The 24,330-nt window shown below is 38.5% G+C and overlaps 1 protein-coding gene across 1 annotated transcript; it reads right to left on the bottom strand.

Moving 5' to 3' along the window:
* Positions 1–4,894: 4,894 nt before the first annotated feature.
* LOC146639295 (adhesion G protein-coupled receptor G1-like) lies at positions 4,895–17,114 on the bottom strand. Its single transcript, XM_085351564.1, has 12 exons — positions 17,062–17,114; positions 16,732–16,873; positions 16,355–16,471; positions 11,940–12,065; positions 11,606–11,651; positions 11,396–11,490; positions 8,654–8,787; positions 8,066–8,334; positions 6,226–6,322; positions 5,802–5,931; positions 5,478–5,634; positions 4,895–5,004 (listed from the first exon to the last, which is right to left on the bottom strand). Exons 1-12 carry the CDS (start codon positions 17,112–17,114, stop codon positions 4,895–4,897), a joined length of 1,476 nt encoding a protein of 491 aa, XP_085207690.1.
* Positions 17,115–24,330: the final 7,216 nt, after the last annotated feature.

Below are 24,330 nucleotides of genomic sequence, written 5' to 3'. Positions count from 1 at the left end.
TTGAGCTAAAAAGGGAAAAGGCTCTTGTCTTTTTAGTGCTTGTTTATTTTGAGGTAAAAACACTCTGCAAAACACACTCATTTCAGCAGGTTTGACATTTTTTATTTAGATTTTATTAAAAAGGTCATGGTTGTTATTTCCTGGTGTACGTACGTTCCTGTATAAATGTGTATTAATTTACATTTTGTCTGTTACTGAAAAAACAAAAACAACCTCTGCATCACTGTGATTCTCTTTCTGTTTGGTAGCATATTTCAGTCAGAATGAAATGTGAAAATGTTGACCAACTCTTTTATTTTATGTTTTATAATAATGTTCTATTAAGAGCATTTAAAATGAAATTTACATGACTGAAATATTTCTTCACTGATCAACGCCAAAGTACTACACAAAGTTATATTTATTCGCTTCATTGCAGTATTTAAAAATCACTACAATACAACTGTATTACTCTGTTATAGAATCATTCAAATAAAAAAAGGAGATTCATGAAGACACATGTTTACATTTAGTTGTAAATCTAAACAGTGCACTACAATCAATAGAAATTACTGAATGCTTTTCCAAAAGCAGTTCTCAAAAATACAACTCAAAATATTATTTTACTATTCATTATCATATTTTTATAGTGCAACTACAATGCAAAGTTGGTAGGCATCTAATTTTGACTATAGCTAATTACAGCACTTTTAAAAACTTCATATGTAGTCTCTGACCTTGTTTGTTTTAATGTTGGAGAATATAATCTTGTTCATTAAAAACGCCAAAAACAACATGTAAAAAACACTTGGGGAAAAAAGAGGAAGTGTAACCTGATACAAACTTTGAGTACTTGGAGTACTGTAGTCCTGGCCTACCCCACCTTAGGCCTGACCATGCAATGTTAGGGAGCAATTCCTAAATTAGGAATGTCATCACCTATAAAGGCTGGTGCAGAAGAACTGCTTACAAGCTCTCTCTTCTCCTTGATCAGCAATATTGTGTTTGTCTTTTTATAGTTTCTGTTCAACAATTTTCATTTTCTTTGTATTTATTTATTTTTACTTTGAGACAAAAACTAAAGTTAAAACACCCTTGGGAGATTTTAATAAAGAAAAAATGAATTATTTTATCTCACATGGTATTTCTGTAAACAGCTTTACATCCTATGTATAAACCTGGTTTTGTACATTGTGTTTTTCACTAGTGTCAACAAATTGAATTTAGGGTGACCAATTGGTTGTCTTTAACCAATTGGGGCAGTCTTCCACTCAAGCTTTTTAATCAATCTTGTTTTCTGCCCAGTGCCCAGTCCCTGTAAGCCAGAATATGGCATTATTTTTGTGCCACTCTGACCGCACGTATAAAAAAAATAGAGTCCATGTAAAAAAAATTAGCAGGTCCAAGTGTTGCATTTTGAGGAGAAATTTATTTTGAGCGAAGAAAAGCTAAATTTGAGTGAACAAAATGCATTGCTGCGTGCAAAAAATGTATTTCAATGTTTGCTATTATCCATACACACACACAATAGCAGCCCCTTTCACATCTCCGAAAACATTAGAGCACATTTGTAAATATGTGATGTCTTGATAAATCGAGCAGACATTTGAAGTTTACACAGCACCATTCTCGCATGAAAATATCTTAGAAGTTTATTTTGTGACCCAGAAAGAGTAATATTTCAAACTCTGCCACTCTGTGTTCCTCCGCCACTGCCTCATTTGAGTTTTGGACGAAATGCATTCTGGGATAATGCATTTCGTCATTTCGAGCTCACTGGAGACCAAAACAGACAATCATATTTTTTTGCATCCAAGTCTGTGATTGGGTGGTTTTGTGGCACAAATATAACGGTGTAGAGAAAGAGTTGAGCGCGCACGGGCAGAAATGTTGAGAACGCGAGCAGCACAAAAATAACGCCATACCAGAAGGGAAAAAGACAGAACACACACATATAAAGAATGCTCTTAAAACATGTGGTTATGCCAATTGAGCTTTCATCAAATCAGCAAAGATGCACAGAAAAGAAGATCAAACTCAACCAGGGAGGATCAGAAGGACAAAAGGAACAATATTCTCATCCCCTATGCAGCAGGTACTGTATATCAGAGAAACTCAGGAGAGTCTTCTCCAAGCACTAATTCCCAGTGTACTTCAGACCCAGCCAAAAATTTAGACAAAAACTGGTTCATCTCAAACACAAACTCCCAAACACAAAACTTAGTAACATAGTGTGTGTTATGCAATGCAGCGAGGAATGCTCAGACCTCTACATTGGAAAAACCAAACAGCCGCTTTATAAACACATAGCACAACATAGAAGAGCCACCTTAATGGGACAAGACACAGCTGTTCATCTTTATATAGAGGTCAAAGGTCACTCTTTCGAGGATGCCAATGTTCATTTTGGACAGAGAAGACAGATGTTTTGAAAGAGGACTGAAAGTCCACTGTGAACAACCATCTTTGAACAGAGGCGGTGCTTTATGACACCAAATGTCTGCCATCTATAATCCAGTTCTGAGATCTCATCCTAGACACCTTACACCCACTCACATCCTGGGCCATCTGACCACAGGAAATCACATGATAGGGTGGGGTTTGGACCCGTATGAAATACGGCCGTGGAGTAGAAACCCTGAAGACCTACCGCTATTGATGTAGCCTGACATATTTTCGTACCTTGTCTGTGGAGTCACCGCTTACAAGTCGTCATTCAAACAAAGGTGAGTCAGCTTGAGTACTGCGTTTGATTTTCCCCCGAACATTCAAATTAGTGCAGCATAAATTCATTCACGAGGGGGAAATTACAGTGAGAACATGTGGAGGTTCTGTTAGAGGGATAACATAGTGAGTTCAGTGCATTGATGTGACATTGTCCTGAAGGATTTAGTTATTCTTTATGGTTAAAGAAATTGAAATAATTTATTGTTATAAAAAATTCTAATTATACATATTGCTTCCATGTTTGTGTCCTGTGTCACTAAAATACATTTTATTTTAGTTTTATACATTGATTAATGACCTGCAGAATCTCCTTATCATATTAAGTGATTCATAATTGTCACTTTATGCTTTCTCCATCTTGAAAGTGATGACATCCTTGCATTACATACTTTAGGTTAATTTTCTGCAGGCAGGTTTCTGAAAGAGAACAGGCAGATTTAGAATTTAACATGCATTCCGTCCCCTTAATGTAGATGGGTGGATGTAGGTCAGCATTCCTCCTGTAGTCCACGATGAGCTCCTTGGTCTTCTCAGTGTTAAGCAGTAGGTTGTTTGTGTCGCACCACTCAGCCAGACGATCCACCTCCTCCCTCATCGTTGTCCTTGATGAGGCCAATCACCGTGGTGTCATCTGCAAACTTAATGATGATGCTAAAACCACTGGTAGGTCTGCAGTGGTGAGTGAAGAGGGAGTAGAGGAAAGGGCTCATCACACAGCCTTGTGGTGTTCATTGTGATTGTAGATGAGCAGCAGTTATCCAGCTGGATATGTTGGGGGCAGTTGGTCAGGAAGTCCAGTAACCATTTGCACATGAGGGAACTGATGCCCAGGTCTGTCAGTTTCCTGATGAGTTGTGAGGGGAGGATTGTATTGAATGCTGAACTGAAGTCTATAAACAGCATTCTGGCGTAGGTGTTGTTGTTGTCCAGGTGTGATAGGACAGAGTGCAGTGCGATGGAGACTGCATCCTCTGAGTTCCTGTTCTGACAGTATGCAAATTGGTGGGGGTCCACGGTGGGGTGGGAGACAGGATTTGAAGTGTGCTAGGACTAGCAGCACTTTGTGATGATGGGGGTGAGGGCTACTGGGCGGTAGTCATATAGACACTTATTCCAGTGTTTATAAAAGCTTGACATATATCTTGTGTCACCATGTGTTATAACTTTCAAAGCTGTTACTGTTAAATATCTTGACTCACTCAAACAGCACATCAGTGAGTGAGTTTTTCTTCAGCCACCCTTTTCATTCACTACGTGTTTATACACGTCTCTGCATTTAATCATTAGTTATTATGCTCATAGGGTGTCATATGATTGTTGGGCTTTTCTCTGTTTACTGTATTATTGTAGGAGCTTTATTTCTTGGCATCTGGTTACCGTAGGCTGAGTTTAATGTCCGGACAATTTTAGAGTAAGTGATGCTTTTAGAGACCTGAATGTGGTTAAACCAACTCCCTATCATCAACTACACCAATGACCTGAGGCAGAAACACCGATGTGTACAGAAAGAGTATAGTTTAAACTTGGACTATCTTTTGATAAAAGCTATTTACTTTAGCCACTTACATAACACTCATATTTAAATTTCAGCCTGTTAAAGAAGGTTCTGTCTTTATAGCTGCAGTTGGAAATGTTAATTTTACATGTTCAATAGTTCAAAACATCAGGCAGCAATATGTCTGCATTCATAAACACAGATTCTAGTGAAATGTGAATGTATGCAACTCACAATGTGTGCAAATAGAGGTTCAAATATACATGATTTTATTGAAAGGATTCATATATTTTATTTTATATATGTGATAAGAAGATATAGGAAAGATATTTCAAATATCACATGAAATAGGATATAAGTATACAGCAAAACACAACAGTGATGGTGTAATCTGCATGACAATATCAAAATTACTCAGGCTACTGAAACCAATGGCAGTTGGTTCACACACAAAATGAATGAAGATGCATCATATCAGCATTTATAACTTTCACTCCCAGAAGTGCCCTATTTTACACTGGATGTAGAGTCTGTTATAATCACAAAGCATCAAACATAACATTTAAATAGTGCCTTTAAAAATTTCACAAATATCACATTCATTTAAATAATTTAAAAATCAGTCGCTGTAAACAACCTAAAGCAGAAATAATAATATCAGACAAAAATTCCAACAACTCAGTTCCTGAGCTGTTAGTTTTTGTTAAGCTTTCTGTTGGGGGAAGTTGCTTCACTGCTTATCTTAGGGGCAGAGCTTTTACCCTTTCTCAGTGACTTCACAAACCACAGGAAGATGAAGAACCCTGCACAGCATACAGGGGGAGAAACGGTGAAATAGGTTTAGGCTGTGTACAAGAAGTAAAAATCATGCAAACGAAACTGATATTCAACTCTTTCAGACATTACTGTTTCATACAGAGTATATAACAGTAATGTCAAAAATCTGCTCCAAGTATAAGGATGTATATTAATATTATGCATCACTCATTCAATCCCAACACTGTAACATTCCCAAACTGGCCTATAAAAAAGTTTACGTTCCTATTATTAACTGTTTATGAGCATAAACAGGTTTCATAAACCTAAAATAAGACCCCAACATATGATTTTGTAAAAAATACCATATATAGCATAAACAGCAGCCAAATGGCTGTTGTTTAATGCATTGTTACCCTGGCGCTGCATATGCATGTTTTTAAAATGCCAGCTTCAGCACTCACAGTGACCGAAGTCGTTAAAGAAGTGAGATAAATGAATAGGAGCAAACTATACTGACCTTGCAGGGAGTTCAGAACACAGAAGAGGTAGAGGGCAACAGTGGTCAGGTAACCAAATGAGAAGAAAACCAGGCCCCAAGTAATCCCGAGCAGAACGCTGACACCCAGCAGGGCGCAAATTGCTTTCCTGACCTGTTTATGGTGAAGCTGCCCAAACTAATTTGTCAAATACACAATGACATATGACACAGCAGGTTATTGACAATCTGAAGCTAACAGAGGCCTTGAATTGTGTATGAACAAAAGCTGTTCTTCAGTGTCTAATTATTGGAAATATCAATGGTTAATGTTCATTTAAAAAAGATTGCAAGAATAACTCATACCTCTTTGTTATACCCAACATTCAAAACACGCTTGACTGTCACCATAAACATGGTCATGTTAAAGAGGAACACCATGGTGAACAGTCCAGTGGTAGTGACCACCTTCACTATTTCATTAGATATATAGCATCTACAAAGAAAGGAAATAGACAGTGATTTCATCTTACCCGTTTATATTTTTGTTGAGTGTATATAGATGACTGAGTGTCTCAGCATTGCTTAATATTTTTTTCCACTTGTTAATTTATAGTTTATTTATTTATATAGCACATTTAATTACAACAGGAGCGTTGAGCAAAGTGCTGTACAAGACAATTTAAAACATTGAAATATATATTGAATTTCTAATACACATCCAAAACAGTTAATAAGTCAACATTAATTATAATTCCTAATTTCATACCCTTTAAAAGGTTTTCCTTACATTTTAGTGTCATCATGGTTTGACTTGTCTAGAAGGACATGGCCATAAAAGCTTCTGTCTATGATCACCACCACTGACACAATCACTGCAGGAACACCTGAAACACAAGAATTGATTAGTCACTCTGAAGTTTGCTGACTAATAACCAGTGATGCGAATAATGGCATCACAAGTAACGGCGTTACTAACGGCGTTACGTTTTTAAGTTACAAGTAATCTAATTACTGATTACTATTTCTATCGTTACAACGCAGTTACGGTTACTAACAAGAAAATGCTGTGCTGTTGCGTTACTATTTTTCAACAAACAGACAGCTGAAGCTGTGTTCAGCTTAATGCACATAAGTAATCTGGGCACTACAGCTTTCAGCAGCTGTGCGCGCTCCAGCGGATGGCAATCACAATCACTTTTTGGCACAACACCTGGAGCTTACATATATTGTAATATATCTATATCATGGCTAAAGCACTTCTGGATGCATGCAAACTGCATTTCGTTGCCCTGTACCTGTGCATGTGCAATGACAATAAAGTTGAATTCTATTCTATTCTATTCTATTCTATAAGGGGGCAAACTTTCGCATGAGTGCTGCTGTTTGACTAAGGAGGAATAAAGTAATTGTGGTAAGCTAATCATATGACCACTTCAAGATGACAAAGCAACAAGGTGATATATACCAGTTGTGTTGATAGGCCACGTAAAACCAGAGTCATGATAATCAATATATACGCGGCGTTTTTTCCTCAATAGTTTCGTCACGTTTACTGTCTAAGGACAGCGCTAGCAAGCACTCTCTGCTTATGACCAAAAAATAAAACAGAAAACAGTTGGTGAAAAAATGCACCATGTCGACCAATCAAAAATGATATGGCAACATGACATTTGGTTGTTTAGGAAGAGGGGGAAGTTTAAGGAGTGACCGCGAGAAAGAGCGAGAGAGAAACAGCAGAAAACGAGAGAGAGCGAGTTTTGAGATGTGAGAGATTTGTGACCTTCAGCATGTTTGGAGTGTGTAGTTAATGTGTTGTCTTGTGTAGTTAGTGTGTAGTGTTGTAGATAGTTTTGTGTTGTGTGTCAGAACAATGAGGCGCCAGGTAAAAAAAGGAGTGATACACCTGCTGCTGTCAGACCTGCAGGTATCAGGCTGTAATGTTCTCCTTTATAGTGGAGAGAAATTATTTTTTGGAGTGGCACAAATAATTTGTGTGGAATCTTATTTAATGCAGAACAGCTGATTGTTATGTCAACAGTTTGAAATGTTTTTTTTTTTTTTTTTTTTAAAAAGAGGGTAAAAGGTAAATTGCAGCAGATAACTTTGTTGTTGGCAAAACTTGTGCATAGGATTTTAAAATTGATCATTTATATTTGCATTTAAAGTTCTGAAACATGATTCATTAAACATGTCTGTGGTTGCTGCAGTAAAAAATATAACTTTCTACTCAGATTTTATGTTTTTTTTGTCTGATTTTAGATCAACTGTGTTAATACAGAATGTCAAAATGAAAACACAACTGTAAATTCAGACGTGAGGTTGTGCTGAAAAGAATGATACCAGACAAAGTAAAGTAAATCGTTTTTAAAGGTTAAATGTAGAGGTAAAATCAAAAGTGGTTTAAAATGGCCAATTATACCCTGGACCCCAGAGGGTTAAACCTTTTTTTAAAGTGACTTAATAGTTACTTTTCATGTAATTAATTACTTTTAGGATCTTGTAACTCAGTAACTGAGTCAGTTACATTTTTGAAGAAGTAACTAGTAACTATAATTAATTACTTTTTCAAAGTAACTTGCCCAACACTGCTAATAACCACCGCTTCCTGTTTGAAGGATTCCACTTACCCCATCCCACCACACTGAGTTTGAAAATGTATCTGCTGACAGAAATGTTGAAGATTTTAACTAGGAGAAGGTAGAGGTGGAACCCCTCCAAGGCCATCCAGGTGAAAGTGGCCAACAGGGAGTAGTGAAGGGCAAGAGCCATGTAGAAACAGAGCCAAGTGGAGGGGTGTGCTGCCACTGCCTGACTGGGCAGGAAGTGCAGGTTGAGGAGGATCAGGGCGATGACGAGATTGATGTGGATGTTCATAGAAAGATCTTCTCTGAGTGTCCTGTTGGACAGAGAAGAAGGGATTTGTTGTAAATAACTTTCTATCGGTCATATCTTAACTTTATATTAAAATTTTACAAAAGAATGAAAAAAGATGACCTTTGCAAAACACAGATGGTGGGGAAAAAATTGACAAAAAAGGAAAAAAAAAATGGGAAGGAGCAAAAAAAGAAACACATTGGTGCACAAATGTGCCAGAAAATGGAAGTAAATATATAGTAAATAATAATAAATACAAGGTGGAATTTACTCATTTCAGATCCTGAAAAGGGAAAAAATAATTAGAGTTTGGAAAATACAACCAGAGAAGAATAAATTACCTGTTTGTGATGAAAAGTAAAACGGTGATGACCAGGGCAACAAGAGAAAAGCTACAGCCAATTATTGTAATGTATGATAGTATTTCCATGTCTTTTTTTGAAAGAACAGCATCCCCCCCAGACGAAGCAGAAACCTGTAGAGAAATACATATTCATGCTATCTTGTCACATTATTAGCAGGACGGATATATTTTAAGTTTTACTCATCCTGTATATACAAGATATACAAATCCTCAACTTCATGGTACATTTTTTTAAGATGACATTTAACAGTTTTTAATTCACCAGATGTTTACCTTTACTATCTCTAAATACTTTGCATGGAACTTTACAATTACTCTGTTTTTTCTGTCTTTGTTTTTTTGTGCCATTTCTGCCATCTAGTGGTAGAAGTATGCTGTGGAGGTTAATTACAGTCTTTTGCTTAACAAGAGAGGATTTGTGTATAATGGTGTATTTCTATTAGAGATGGCACGATACCACTTTTTCATGTCCGATACCAATATCATAAATTTGGATATCTGCCGATACCGATATGAATCCGATATAGTGTGTTTTTTAATCAATAAAAAATATTTTTTTAATATCTTGCTGCTTTTTGTATAAGTTCATACTCAAGTTAAAAAAAACACTAAAGCTATTCTGTTATACCTGTAAGCAAAAAATGCACTGCACCCAACATATTTCATAGTTCAGCAATACTGATCAATCTAATAAACTTAATCCTACTCAATCCTCCCTATTCTGGTATTTTAAAGAATAAACAACCTAACTAATAGGGCTCTAACACTCCCAGCAAAAAAAAAAAAAAAAAAAAATTGATGGGACAAAAGATCGGCCGGGCGTTTTGACTAGAGACCGGCCCACCATTATAGGAAAAACCATAAAGCCTTTGAATGAAAGCAAACACTGTTGTGACAGTGATGTACACTGTTTTCATGGTATATATGTATCAATCTACCAATCATTTGTTGTAATATTCAGATAATTATTTTTTAAAAGCGAGACATTTTAAATGAGAATAAGAAAGAAAGGTATTTCTTTGTGCCCCCCCCGTTAATGCCCTACCTGGCCCCCCTGGCAAAACTCTGCTAGACCCGCCCCTGCACAGTTACCAGCTGTCAGCTACATAGAAAATGATCCTGGTGTTATTTGTCTCTCAGAAACAGTTCAAAACTTCCCTTCAACTCATTCTTGTCACCTATAAGGTAAGCCTGTTTCTCCCTCACCTGTTCAGCTCTGATGATTCAGTAAGGACATCTCCTGGTTTCATCTTGGATGATCTGATATCCTCGTGTTGGTGTTGTTCCCAGACCATCATGAAAATGTTGTTCCAGGTTCAACATTGCAAGTGACCAATCACATTGTTGTGACGTTATTCTTTTGCGCGCCAAGCCATTCGTGCATTTATGAAATTCCAATGTTGCAAGGACAATATCAATTCTGCTTACTGTTTATTAAAGGGTTAAGGTTAGGGTTAGGGTCAGGGTCCGTTGATCGGCGGACAGAGGCGGTGTCTCGCAGCTACAGTTTTTTGTTTTACGCCGGTTTTTCCCGAAGTCGCAAAAGTATGACGTCACAACATTCTGATTGGTCACTTGCAATGTTGATCCTGGAACAACATTTAGTATGATGATCTGGGAACAACACCAACACGAGGATATGCTTTCATCTTCATGTTTCCCTCTCACCACATATCCAAACCGATATCATGACCAGCAGCTTTTACAGCTGTGGCTCCAGCAAACATCAGCTGATACTAGAAATTAATATTAAATAAATTCTAACAAGAGCTGACCAAGCTTAAACATGCTGCTGTTGTTTAACGCGACATCCGGTGGTTTCCTCTTTCTGGCGCAAAGTGGATGATAAATAAACAAGAGAGAAAAGCCGATCAGCTGATCATTGATCAGTTTCATGATTGAACAGGAGAGGGAGGGAGAGAGAATGAGAGAAGAGGCAGCTGTGCAGCAAAGACACAGAATAAATTCAGCTTTGTGTCTTTTTCATTGTAGCTGAAGTCCAGGACAAACTGTGTTCCTTTTCAGCTCAGTAACATCATAGCATGCCGCCCAGCTGTATAGAAACTCCTCGTCCTAGTACTGAGGATGAAAAAGTCAGCATAATGAAAATAAACTACCCTTAAACTTGGTTTATATCTGACCCAGATAGACTGCAGGTCATAACTTCTTACCTGAAGTTCAGCTCACCTGACACTCAGACCGGCGGCCGCCTTGGCTCTCTCTTCCTCCTGCGTCCCCTTTCCCTCATCCACCAGCTGGCTGCCACCTTGCTAATATTACTGAATCTGTGGAAGCTCCGCGATGCCACCACACGTAGTAACAAATAATGATCTAAATCCCAGTAACGATTAACACGTTCCTGATTTTGGCATAATAACTAGTTACTGTGCTTGTTACAACAATAATAACGTAGTTACTGTAACGCGTTACTTAATAACGCGTTAGTCCCAACACTGTTTATAAAGAACACAGGGCTGAATTTAGCAATAGATCTCAAATATGACACTACACATACTACATCCAGAAATGGATCTGCCACCTTTAGAGCAAATTGGATGGAAAATTTTATAGAAATCCAAGATGCAGATGGCAAATGAAGAGATGGATTAACTTCTTTGTGCAATTTTATGACTGTATTTTGTTGAAGAAAGGTTCCTTAGTTCTCAAGATATGGCATGACATTTTGTATACTGAAACACAAACAAACAAACAATCCTACCATGAGCACACCGAAGTATGTGAAATGGTCACAGGAACATGTGACATTACTCTGATCATGTGTCCAAATGGTGTGGCATCCATCTGTACTAAAATCTGAAGTCAAAGTCAAAGAGATGAATGAGATGCTGCCACATTTCAATTACATCAGCTCATTCAGAAATCTATAATGGTGAGTGAAACCAGAGAAATGTCATGCTTGGTTACTCACTGTTTGTTGAAAAATTTAAGAAATGACAGGAGGGTCTCTGGGTTTGCTAAGACAAAAAGAAACAAACAAACAAACAAACAAAATGTATGTTTATATCTGGTTAATATTATACATCTATATATTTCTACTTATGTTTACTGATAAAATCTACACTTCTACTTTTACATGTAACTAAATATTAACTAGATTAAATATTATTACTCTCTCTAAAATACTACATTTTTACAGTAATCTTTAATACATCAAAATACACAGTTATTTTGTGTTGTGTTAAATAACAATGATATAAAACTATTGAGAAAAATAGTGGAATAAACAATTAGATTGTAATTACAATTATATTCTGGTTAAATTTCATGGTGATGTTGACAGGTTGCCGAAGTCCCGATATGTTCTTGCCCTTCACACTCAGGATTATCATTCGTCTATCATAAACTTCAAATAAGGCTCCAGGATCACTCTACAATGCAAAACGTTGGTCAGTTGGTTTGACTGTTTCTCCAATACAATTTATGTAATATTTTCTCACTGTCCTGACTGTCTGAAAGGAAAAAAAGCAACCCAGTGAGACAGTTAATGCGTAGTGAAAGTCATTTACATCTTAGTAAAAACATTATTTCCTGATGTACCTGCCTGGTTATCTCTAAATCTGTATTATTTACATTTTTGATTTACATTTTGCAAACGGCAAACTACTTACAGAACACTGTGGTTGAGTACCCCTTCCTCTTTCTAAAACATTTTGGTCTGCATAATATATGAACATGGTGACCAACTTTTACTGTTCTGAACATTTTATCTTATTTTTTTAAGAATCAATCCGTGCACTTTTAGCTTTTTAACTCAATTAAATTCAATTTTATTTATATAGCGCCAAATCACAACAACATTCACCTCAAGGCGCTTTATATTGTACAGTAGACCGTACGATAATAGATACAGAGAAAAACCCAACAATCATATGACCCCCTATGAGCAAGCACTTTGGCGACAGTGGAAAGGAAAAACTCCCTTTTAACAGGAAGAAACCTCCGGCAGAACCAGGCTCAGGGAGGGGTGGGGCCATCTGCTACGACTTGTTGGGGTGAGAGAAGGAAGACAGGATGAAAGACATGCTTTAGAAAGGATGAAAGACATGCTGTAGAAGAGAGCCAGATATTAATAACAGGTATGATTCAATGCAGAGAGGTCTATTAACACATTGTGAGTGAGAAAGGTGACTGGAAAGGAAAAACTCAATGCATCATGGGAATCCCCCGGCAGCCTATGTCTATTGCAGCACAACTAAGGGAGGATTCAGGGTCACCTGGTCCAGCCCTAACTATATGCTTTAGCAAAAAGGAAAGTTTGAAGCCTAGTCTTGAAAGTAGAGATAGTGTCTGTCTCCTGAATCCAAACTGGAAGCTGGTTCCACAGAAGAGGGGCCTGAAAACTGAAGGCTCTGCCTTCCATTCTACTTTTAAATACTCTAGGAACAAGTGCTATGGTACTACAAGGTCATTAAGATATGATGGGGCCTGATTATTTAAGACCTTGTATGTGAGGAGCAGGATTTTGAATTCAATTCTGGATTTAACAGGAAGTCAATGAAGGGAAGCCAAAACAGGAGAAATATGCTCTATCTTTCTAGTCCCTGTCAGGACTCTTGCTGCAGCATTTTGGATTAACTGAAGGCTTTTTAGCAAGGTTTTGAGCATCCTGATAAAAATGAATTACAGTCGTCCAGCCTGGAAGTAATAAATGCATGAACTAGTTTTTCAGCGTCACTCTGAGACAGGATATTTCTAATTTTAGAGATGTTGCACAAATGGAAGAAAGCAGTCTTACATATTTGTTTAATATGTGTGTTGAAGGACATGTTGTGGTAGAAAAATGACTCCAAGGTTCCTCACAGTGTTACTGGAGGCCAATGTAATGCCATCCAGAGTAAGAATCTGGTTAGATACCATATTTCTAAGCTTTTCAGGGCCGAGTACAATAACCTCAGTTTTATCTGAGTTAAGAAGCAGAAAGTTAGCGGCCATCCAGCTCTTTATGTCTTTAACACATTCCTGCAGTTGAACTAATTGGTGTGTGTTAACTTCCTTCATGGACAGATAGTGTTGGGTGTCATCAGCGTAGCAGTGAAAATTTATGCTATGTCTTCTAATGATACTGCCTAAGGGAAGCATGTATAATGTAAACAGAATTGGTCCTAGCACTGAACCCTGTGGAACTCCATAATTAACCTCAGTGTGTGAAGAGGACTCTCCATTTACATGTACAAACTGGAGTCTATTAGATAGATATGATAAAAACCACTGCAGCGCAGTACCTGTAATACCTACAGGCTTTTACCTGGCTTGAGTAAAGGTTTAACTACAGCCAGCTTGAAGGCCAGTGGTACATAGCCGATTATTAGAGATAGGTTGATCATATTTAAGATTGAAGCATTAATTAATGGCAGGACTTATTTGAGCAGTTTTGTAGGAATGGGGTCTAAAAGACACGTTGATGGTTTGGAGGAAGTAATTATTGAAGTTAACTCAGAAAGATCAATTGGAGAAAAAGACTCCAAATTAATATCAATGGTACTGAAAGTAGCTGTAGATAATATTACAGCTGTGGGATGATTATTGGTAATTTTTCATGAAGTCATTACTAGTTAACGTTAAAGGGATTGTTGGCTCAATAGAGCTCTGACTTTTTTGTCAGCCTGGCTTCAGTGCTGAAGAGAAACCTGGGGTTGTTCTTATTTTCTTCAATCAGTGACGAATAGTAAGATGTTCTGGCTTTGCGGAGGGCTTTCTTATAAAGCAGCAAACTATTTCTCCAGGCTACATGATGATCCTCTAAATTTGTGACACGCCATTTTCTCTCCAGCTTACGAGTTAGCTGCTTTAGGGTACGCGTTTGAGAATTATACCACGGAGTCAGGTACTTCTGATTTGAGGCCTTAGTTTTCACATGGAGCTACACTATCCAGAGTCGTGAGGAGGTAAAATTATTAACAAGATAATTAACCAATTATTCATGTAAAAAAAATGCAGTGGAACCCCGATTTACGAATACCCCATTTAACAAAAAATTCAATTTACGAAGGCACTGAACAGCAATATTTCTGCCCGTGGTACGGCAAAATGCCCTTGTAACGAAATCCACTGGCTCTGATTGGCTGAGCCTACAATGCCCACAATGCCTTCCGAATCATGTGACATCCCCTTAGCTTTCGTAATTGCACTTCGCTGTTCCACTTGAGCGACATATTGTTGTTCTAGTTAGCTTTTAGCCTATAGCCTATCGTTCAGCATCGCCTCACTCAAAAGGCGCGATATATATATATATATATATGTACACTGAACAAAAATATAAACGCAACACTTTTGTTTTTGCTCCCATTCCCCATGGGATGGACGTAGAGACCTAAAATTCATTCCAGATACACAATATAACCATCCCTCCCAAACAGTGGTCACAAATCAGTCCAAATGTGTGGTAGTGGGCACATCTGCTATATTGAGATAATCCATCCCACCTCACAGGTGTGCCACATCAGGATGCTGATCTGACATCATGAGTAGTGCACAGGTGTACCTCAGACTGCCCACAACAAAAGGCCACCCTGGAATGTGCAGTTTTTTGCGCTATTGGGGGTCTGGGGACCCAGAACCGGTCAGTATCTGGTGTGACCACCATTTGCCTCATGCAGTGCAACACATCGTCGCATGGAGTCTATCAGATTGTCAATTGTGGCCTGTGGAATGTTGGTCCACTCCACTTCAATGGCTGTGCGAGGTTGTTGGATATTCGTGGGAACTGGTACACGCTGTCGTATATGCCGGTCAAGCACATCCCGAACATGCTCAATGGGTGACATGTCCGGTGAGTATGCTGGCCATGCAAGAACTGGGACATTCTCAGCTGCCATCTGCCCTGAACAATGTGAACCATGATTCATCCGTGAAGCGCACACCTCTCCAACGTGCCAGACGCCATCGAATGTGAGCATTTGCCCACACAAGTCTGTTACGGCGACGAGCTGGAGTCAGGTCAAGACCCCGATGAGGACGACGGGCATGCAGTTGAGCGTCCCTCAGACGGTTTCTGACAGTTTGTGCAGAAATTGTTTGGTTGTGCAAACCAATTGTTCCAGCAGCTGTCTGGGTGGCTGGTCTCAGACGATCTTGGAGGTGAACCTGCTGGATGTGGAGGTCCTGGGCTGGTGTGGTTACACGAGGTCTGCGGTTGTGAGGCCGGTTGGATGTGCTGCCATATTCTCTGAAACGCCTGTGGAGACGGCTTATGGTTGAGAAATGAACATTCAATGCACGGGCGACAGATCTGGTTGACATTCCTGCTGTCAGCATGCCAATTGCACGCTCCCTCATTGCTTGTGGCATCTGTGGCATTTTGCTGTGAGACAAAACTGCACATTCCTGGGTGGCCTTTTGTTGTGGGCAGTCTGAGGTACACCTGTGCACTACTCATGATGTCAGATCAGCATCCTGATGTGGCACACCTGTGAGGTGGGATGGATTATCTCAAAATAGCAGATGTGCCCACTACCACACATTTGGACTGATTTGTGACCACTGTTTGGGAGGGATGGTTATATTGTGTATCTGGAATGAATTTTAGGTCTCTACGTCCATCCCATGGGGAATGGGAGCAAAAACAAAAGTGTTGCGTTTATATTTTTGTTCAGTGTATATGTGTGTGTGTGTGTGTGTTTCACCTCTCATTCGAGAACCTAGTAGTGTAGTTTCTGACCTTGTTTGTTTCAGGGAGCTTAAGGTTGGAGAACACAATCATGTTCGTTGGTCCAAGGTTCAGTTCTTCCGGGAGTTCAACACTGACTGTCGTATTGGAGACATTCTTCAAGCCTGCCTATTATATTGTAACAAACAGAAAGAGAAGCTTTATGTCTGTTTTAGATATTTTTAAAAAATATTTGTGACAAATACAAGGAAATAATATTACTTGTTTGTGGTGAAAAGCTGAATGCTAAGGCATAGCTGTACATAATTTAGAGCTATTTTATTTAGATGTTGCTGAGATATTTCTGCATAGACCACAGTGGTGATGTTGATATTATTGGAAATCTGGAAGTAAGTAAAAAAGCCAATGAGATTTTGACTTTTTCTTACTTGGCTGTCACTGGCATGAAGTGTAACGCTTTTGAAGGGAGCAGTCGGTATAAACAGGAGAGCCACAATATTTCCAAATGATATCGATATAGTCGCATTTATATTTATGTTCTCAAGAGTCTTTTCTATGTTCTCCAAGTCCCTTGTGGAAAAAGACAAAAAAAAAAAGATCATGTGCCATTTTGATTTATACTCTTTCATTAATTCCATAACATAGAGTAACTTAGCTTTAAATCAGAATTTAATCACATTTCTATGCAGCTTTTTTCAAATTACTTATGAATTAATAAGAAAAGAAATCTTTTCTGTGAAAAGACTGAAAATATTTACTTGATAGTGTTTGCATAGCCTCCAGTTCCTGAAAGGTTGACTTTATAGTTCATACATTTCTCAGCATCAGGGCTCGCTGTAGAGTAGAATGAAATAAAAATATTAAGACCCCTTTTAACAAGTTAAGAACCACACAAGTCCCCAGAATATTCCAAAGTTCAGCTCAAAGGGCTACTTACAAGCATTTTGTTTTACACTTTTTAACATTTCACATGCATTCATACTCCGTGGAACAACTTGGGTTTTAGTATCATTCCCAATAATACTTGGGCTTGCAGATCGAGTGTCTGCACCCAACACTCACTGTGCTGGCATACCTGTCAGCGGAACCAGACACATCACTAACTCCAGCTGCTAGAGCTGGCAAAATCAATCTTGCAAAGACTCCAATAAAGCCCACTGGATAGCTTTGGAAAATGTTAAGTAGAAGAGAAATTTCAGACATTTAATTGTATTTTCATAACTTTTACATCTTTTTCTACTGATTAGGATGCCCCCCATAGCCATTAATGCTACACTAAAGTAAATAACTTATCGAGTTAAATTTCACTGGTTTTCACTGGTCCAGCCCACATAAGATCAAAGCAGCTCTTTTGCGCTGGCTGTATATTTGAGCCCTGGAGATGTGCTCTTTCAGTATCTGTAGCTTTTAATGCAAGTGAGTTGCAGCAACCCACTTACTTTAAGAAGGGCAGTCTTACTTAGACATGAACAATAAAGTCTGTTAAATTTCTCGATAAATTATCACAGGTGAGAAATATCTGATTTTGCTAAAGCAGCTCCAAGGATGAGGGTCTGCTATGCATTGAGTATAGTTGAGGGTGGGGAGTCTTGCAACGTTATGGAACATATGAGTTCTGTAGACTATTTTGATGTCTTTACAGTATTTATAGCACCTTGATCTGTTAACATTTTTAACAAGCATAAAATTTCTACCCTGTGGGAAATCTTTCATTGTTCATATTCAAAACCAACCCCATATAAACGGGTAATAAACACGCTGGTCAATAGTGTGGATGGCCTACTTTGTTTATCATAAGCAAGAAATAGACAGTCCTGCTTAAGTACTAGCAGGGGGAGATACTATATTTAAAGGCATCAAGTCACTAGTGAACAAGAAAGGCATGAGGCTCATTCCTTGCTCCTTCTATACCAGAAATATTTACACTGGATGGCTAAAAGAGACATGTTAGCAATGTTAGCAATGTCTATTTTTGCCATAACTATTTTCATGTTGACTTGAAATAGAATATCACCCTGTTAAACGTGTATCCATTTCATGCTTAGCAGAAGCAAAACATGACATCCGACGGTGGACCAGTGCGGCTATTACATGTTTTGCTGTGATATAAACAAAGTTAAAAATGTATATTATCTCACTTACCTTTTACAGAAATGTTTGTAAAGTTCTGAGAGGAAACGTCAAGATACACAAAAAACACCAGACAAAATAAGATCAACCACTTCATCCTGTAGGGTTAAGAAGATTTATTTAGATTAAAAAATAAACAAGCAAACAAAACCTCTCTGCTTTACATTCAAATTATATACGTCTCTAAAACAATTCATGAGACATAATAATGAAATGGGTTAAGTTATTTACATTAACATTATTCGTGCATGTGTGTATATGTGTGTATCATTAAAAAAGCATAGCCTACCTTTCGTCTGTTGCTGAGTTGCTGTACAAATGATTTCATCTGAAAAGAATACAGGAAGCCACAACAGCAAAAAAAACAAATGAGTAAGCATATTCAGCTGTAATGTTTGCGTTTACAGCTTATTTTGAGGTTGGCATGACAATATGTAAATGACACTGTCAAAAAGAAAGAGGCAGTGTCAACTGACAAAAGGCTACAGTATCTGAATTTACATTCTTCTGTGCCACTAAGTCTGTAGTAAAAATATGTGGACATTAAAAGTGTTAAACTAAATACAGGAAAATGCACATATATTCTGTCCATATATTCAGCACAAAGTTATGGTTTTCGAAGTCCCCCACCTAAAATGATGACAGAGGTCAGTAATTTGCACCAGAGGTACACTTCAACTGTGAGAGACAGAATGTGAAAAAAAAAAATCCATGAATCCACATGGTAGGATTTGTAAAGAATTTATTCGTAAATCAGGGTGGAAAATAAGTATTTGGTCAATAACAAAAATACAACTCAATACTTTGTAACATAACCTTTGTTGGCAATAACAGAGGTCAAACGTTTACTATAGGTCTTTACCAGGTTTGCACACACAGTAGCTGGTATTTTGGCCCATTCCTCCATGCAGATCTTCTCGAGAGCAGTGATGTTTTGGGGCTGTCGCCGAGCAACACGGACTTTCAACTCCCGCCACAGATTTTCTGTGGGGTTGAGGTCTGGAGACTGGCTAGGCCACTCCAGGACTTTCAAATGCTTCTTACAGAGCCACTCCTTTGTTGCCCGGGCGGTGTGTTTTGGATCATTGTCATGTTGGAAGACCCAGCCTCGTTTCATCTTCAAAGTTCTCACTGATGGAAGGAGGTTTTGGCTCAAAATCTCACGATACATGGCCCCATTCATTCTGTCCTTAACACAGATCAGTCGTCCTGTCCCCTTGGCAGAAAAACAGCCCCATAGCATGATGTTTCCACCCCCATGCTTCACAGTAGGTATGGTGTTCTTGGGATGCAACTCAGTATTCTTCTTCCTGCAAACACGACGAGTTAAGTTTATACCAAAAAGTTCTACTTTGGTTTCATCTGACCACATGACATTCTCCCAATCCTCTGCTGTATCATCCATGTGCTCTCTGGCAAACTTCAGACGGGCCTGGACATGCACTGGCTTCAGCAGCGGAACACGTCTGGCACTGCGGGATTTGATTCCCTGCCGTTGTAGTGTGTTACTGATGGTGACCTTTGTTACTTTGGTCCCAGCTCTCTGCAGGTCATTCACCAGGTCCCCCCGTGTGGTTCTGGGATCTTTGCTCACCGTTCTCATGATCATTTTGACCCCACGGGATGAGATCTTCACAGACTTGGATCCAAAACATCTGATTGTCTGTTTTGGTCTCCAATCAGCTTGAAATGACGAAAAGCAATATCCCAGAATGCATTTCATCCAAAACTCAAACGAGGCAGTGGCGGAGGAACACAGATTGGTGGGGTTTGAAATATTACTCTTTCTGGATCACAAAACTTTTAAGTTATTTTCATGCGAGAATGGTGCTGTGTAAACTTCAAATATCTGCTTGATTTATCATATCACATATTTGTAAAAGCGCTCTAACATTTTTGGAGATGCCTGTTACCCACTAGCTTACCGGGTGGTCAAGGCGCAGCTCCCAGCACATTGTTTTCAAACCCCCCATGGTCTTCCACTACTCGAGTTAAACATATAGTATATAAGTCACTTAGATCAGCGGTCCCCAACCTTTTTTGCGTCACGGAATGTCAGACAATATTTTCAAGGACCAGCCTTAACATTTCACAGATAAATACAACAAAATAAAATGATACGACCAAAACAAAAACTGTGGTATTGTGTAAATATAATAATCAATACAAATTCACTGTGTAAATGTGTAACTTTATTAGCAGTGTCCTTCTGAAATGTGCCAACAACTTTGAGAGTGACATCCTCCTCTCTGCCCCTTAATGCTCTTTGGTCGATATGGTAACGCAAAAATATTTATTTCAAAATAAGACACACAACACAAAACAAATGTAAAGTAAATGAAAATATATAATTCACCATACGCTAAATCAATGAGAGCCCTGTGCTTGTTTCTCTGCAACAAATGTAATGATGGATAATGGGGGACAATCACACCCAAAGTGTGCTGTAATATCCCCTGATGTAAAATGTTCTGTTCTTATTTAAACAGCTGACTCTGAATTAAGTCGAACATAAAAAATATTTAAATTGAGGAGGAAAACTTTTCATAATATGACGGGTGAAATTCAAAACAGACTTACAGTTCTCCAAGACTTCAGATTTAAATTAAACGGTCCAGGTATAAACAAAACATTACCATTTAGAAGTTATCTAAGTGACTTATATATTGTGTTTAACCCAAGTAGTGAAAGAAACGAAAAGGGTTTTTAAAACAAAGTGCCGGGAGTCCGCGCCTTCACCACCCAATCAGCCAGGGCTGGACTGGGACAAAAAATCAGCCAACTACACCACCAGGTATTACAGGAAAAACCTTAAAGCCTTTGAACTGAAACAAACGCTGTTGTGACAGTTATGTACACTGTCTTGTTGGTACTATATGTATGATGTATCACCTTCATGTTTCCCTCTCACCAGATATCCAAACCGATATCGTGGCCAGCAGCTTTTACAGCTGTGGCTCCAGCAAACATCAGCTGATACTAGAAAGTCATTTTAAATATATTCTAACAACAGCTGATCAAGCTTAAACATCCGCTGGTTTCCTCTTTCTGGCGCAAAGAGAGACGGGACTTTCAGCAGAAAAGCCGATCAGCTGATCATTGATCAGTTTCATGATTGAAGTAGCAACAGGAGAGGGAGGGGAGAGAATGAGAGAAGAGGCAGCTGTGCAGCAAAGACACAGAATAACTCCAGTTTTGTGTCCTTTTTTCATTCTAGCTGAAGTACGGGACAAATTGCTTCCTTTTCACCTCAATGCAGATGTATTGTAATTGGTCCAGCTCAGAGTTGATCATGACCAATTGGCTAATCCACCACCTTTCATTGTATAAACTGTTACAAAAACAAACAAACAAACAAACAAACATAAAAATGAAAAATCACCATCGGCCCACTGGTCAAATGCCTGGTATGCCCAATGGCCAGTCCAGCTATGCGGTCAGCTGGTGGGTAACAGGCATCTCCGAAAACGTTAGAGCACTTTTGCAAATATGTGATGTCTTGAAAAATCAAGCAGATATTTGAAGTTTACACAGCACCATTCTCACATGAAAATATCTTAAAAATTTACTTTGTGACCCAGAAAGAGTAATATTTCAAACTCTGCCACTCTGTGTTTTGTACTGAGTTTTGGACGAAATGCATTCTGGGATATTGCTTTTCGTCATTTCGAGCTGATTGGAGACCAAAACAGACAATCAGACTTTTTTGCATCCAAGTCTGTGATTGGCTGGTTTTATGGCACAAATATAATGGTGTACAGAAAGAGCTGAACATGTACGGGCAGAAATGTTGAGAGCGCGAGCAATACATTGCGAGCTAGCGCAAATGCAAAAGTGAGAGGTGCTGCTATTGTGTGTGTGTATGGATAACAGCAAACACTGAAATACATTTTTTTGCACGCAGCAATGAATTTTGTTCGCTCAAAATAAATTTCTCCTCAAAATACAACACTTGCACCTGAATTTTTTTTTTTTTACCTGCGCTCAGAATAGTAGCACAAAAATAATGCCATCGCTAGATGCCTTATTGTAACCATGGTTTTAGGGTGGACACAAAGAAGATAAGAGGATATAAGAACAATTTACAGTGCTGCTTCAGTATGGAATTATTTCTACATGAAAGCTTAGCATGAGAAAAAACATTTTATTTTATTTACATTTTATTAGTGGTCCCCGTGGTAATTGGAGGAGTTAGGGCAGTGACCGCAATCTTGGTGATCATTACCAGCACATCCCACAAACGGCATCTGAGATCTATATGCAGAACAGTGCAGTCATAGGAGTAGCAAAGTTAATGCATGGGACCCTCAAGCTCCCAGGCCTCTGGTAGAGGACCTGAGCTAACTACTGCATTATTTAAACATGACACACACACACACACACACACACACACACACGTATATGATACAATAATACAGTAGCATCAAAATGGAATGTTTCATAGTTCAGTGATGTGTGCAGTAACAGTACAACAAAGTTCACAACTCAGTATTGCTTTAAAACAACATTATAATTGAATATGGGCTGTATGGTGGGGAGTCCAAAGTATTTAAACCCTAGTGGGTGGTATCCTTAAGGGGATCATTGACCCGCTATTAATCATGTGTCTCACATGAGCTAAGGTGTCAAAAGAGGGGACTCTCCACATCCAGCTTTTAAAGGAACTGTACAGCTCTTGGATGCAAGGTGAATATCCGAGAATCATCTTCAAGAATCGTCTTCAAGATTCACCTTGCATATTTATCACTACATACATCTACTTTCAGTACTAGTAGTAGTATTTATAGTTCCTTTGAGCAATCACTTCCTTCAAACCATCAACATGCCCATTATACCTGATTCCTACAAGACTCCCCCAAAAAGTCCTAGACTATATTCACTGTTTGAAGGCACTATTGGCCTTCAAACAAATAGTAATTAAATCATTACTTAAAAAGTCATCACTTTACCCAGCTTCTGTGGTACAGACACCCGCCTAAATTTACGATTACGTTTAAACTTTCCTTTTGGACAAAGCATATACAGTTGTATGGCAAAGTGTTTGCCCACCTGATTTACTTTTTTTTGTATGTTTGTAACAATGATGTTTCAGATCATTAAACAAAATTTTAATATTATTCAAAGATACTACAAGTAAATACATAATGCAGTTTCTAAACGATAGTTTTTATTATTAAGGGGAAATTAATCCAGACCTACATTGCCCTGTGCAAAAAAAAAGTGATTTCCTCTTAAACCCACTAACTGGTTGGGCCACCTTTAGCAGTAAAAACTGTAAACAAGTATTTGCAATAACTGGTAATGAGTCTTTTACAGTGCTGTTGAGGAATTATGGCCCACTGATTTTTGCAGAATTGTTGTGATTCAGCCACAGTGGTAACTTAACCTCCATGAGGTCTCTGGATGTTAAAATCAAACTAGTTACCAGTCATCAGTTACACCAGCCAAGTGACACAGACGCACAGATGTATAGAGAAGTACAGTTTGACTTGGAGTTAGGAATGGGGATTGAGAACTGGTTCTTGTAGAGAACTGGTTCCCAGAAGCTCAGTTCCTTGGAGTCAATAGCCTGCTTTCCTATCGATTCCACTTGCACTTGCACAACAATCATCTGATTTCAGCTGAGTTTGTGTGCTGGAGGAGGAAAATGCTGGCTCAGTTTGCAGCGTGAATATTGACAATACTTTTACTTTTATTGTACAAAAACGAGAGTGTAATGGTGAAGTGAAGACTACATCCAGGACAGAAACAACTGCATTATACTGATAACTGAACTTCTTTCTTTGCGAGCACGTGCATAGCCAGAGTGCTAACTCTAAGCTAGCCAAAAACACAGAGTTATGTTAAAGCTGAGTAGATGCCGATCCCAGCTCAGCAGTCAGACTCTGAACTTCTAA

This window comes from Diplotaxodon limnothrissa, linkage group LG1, assembly GCF_057381915.1.
Source record: "Diplotaxodon limnothrissa isolate DT_005_m linkage group LG1, D_limnothrissa_male_GT1.1, whole genome shotgun sequence".
NCBI lineage: Eukaryota > Metazoa > Chordata > Actinopteri > Cichliformes > Cichlidae > Diplotaxodon > Diplotaxodon limnothrissa.
Note: the sequence above shows the minus strand (reverse complement) of the source record. Positions and strands in the feature narration are given on the sequence as shown.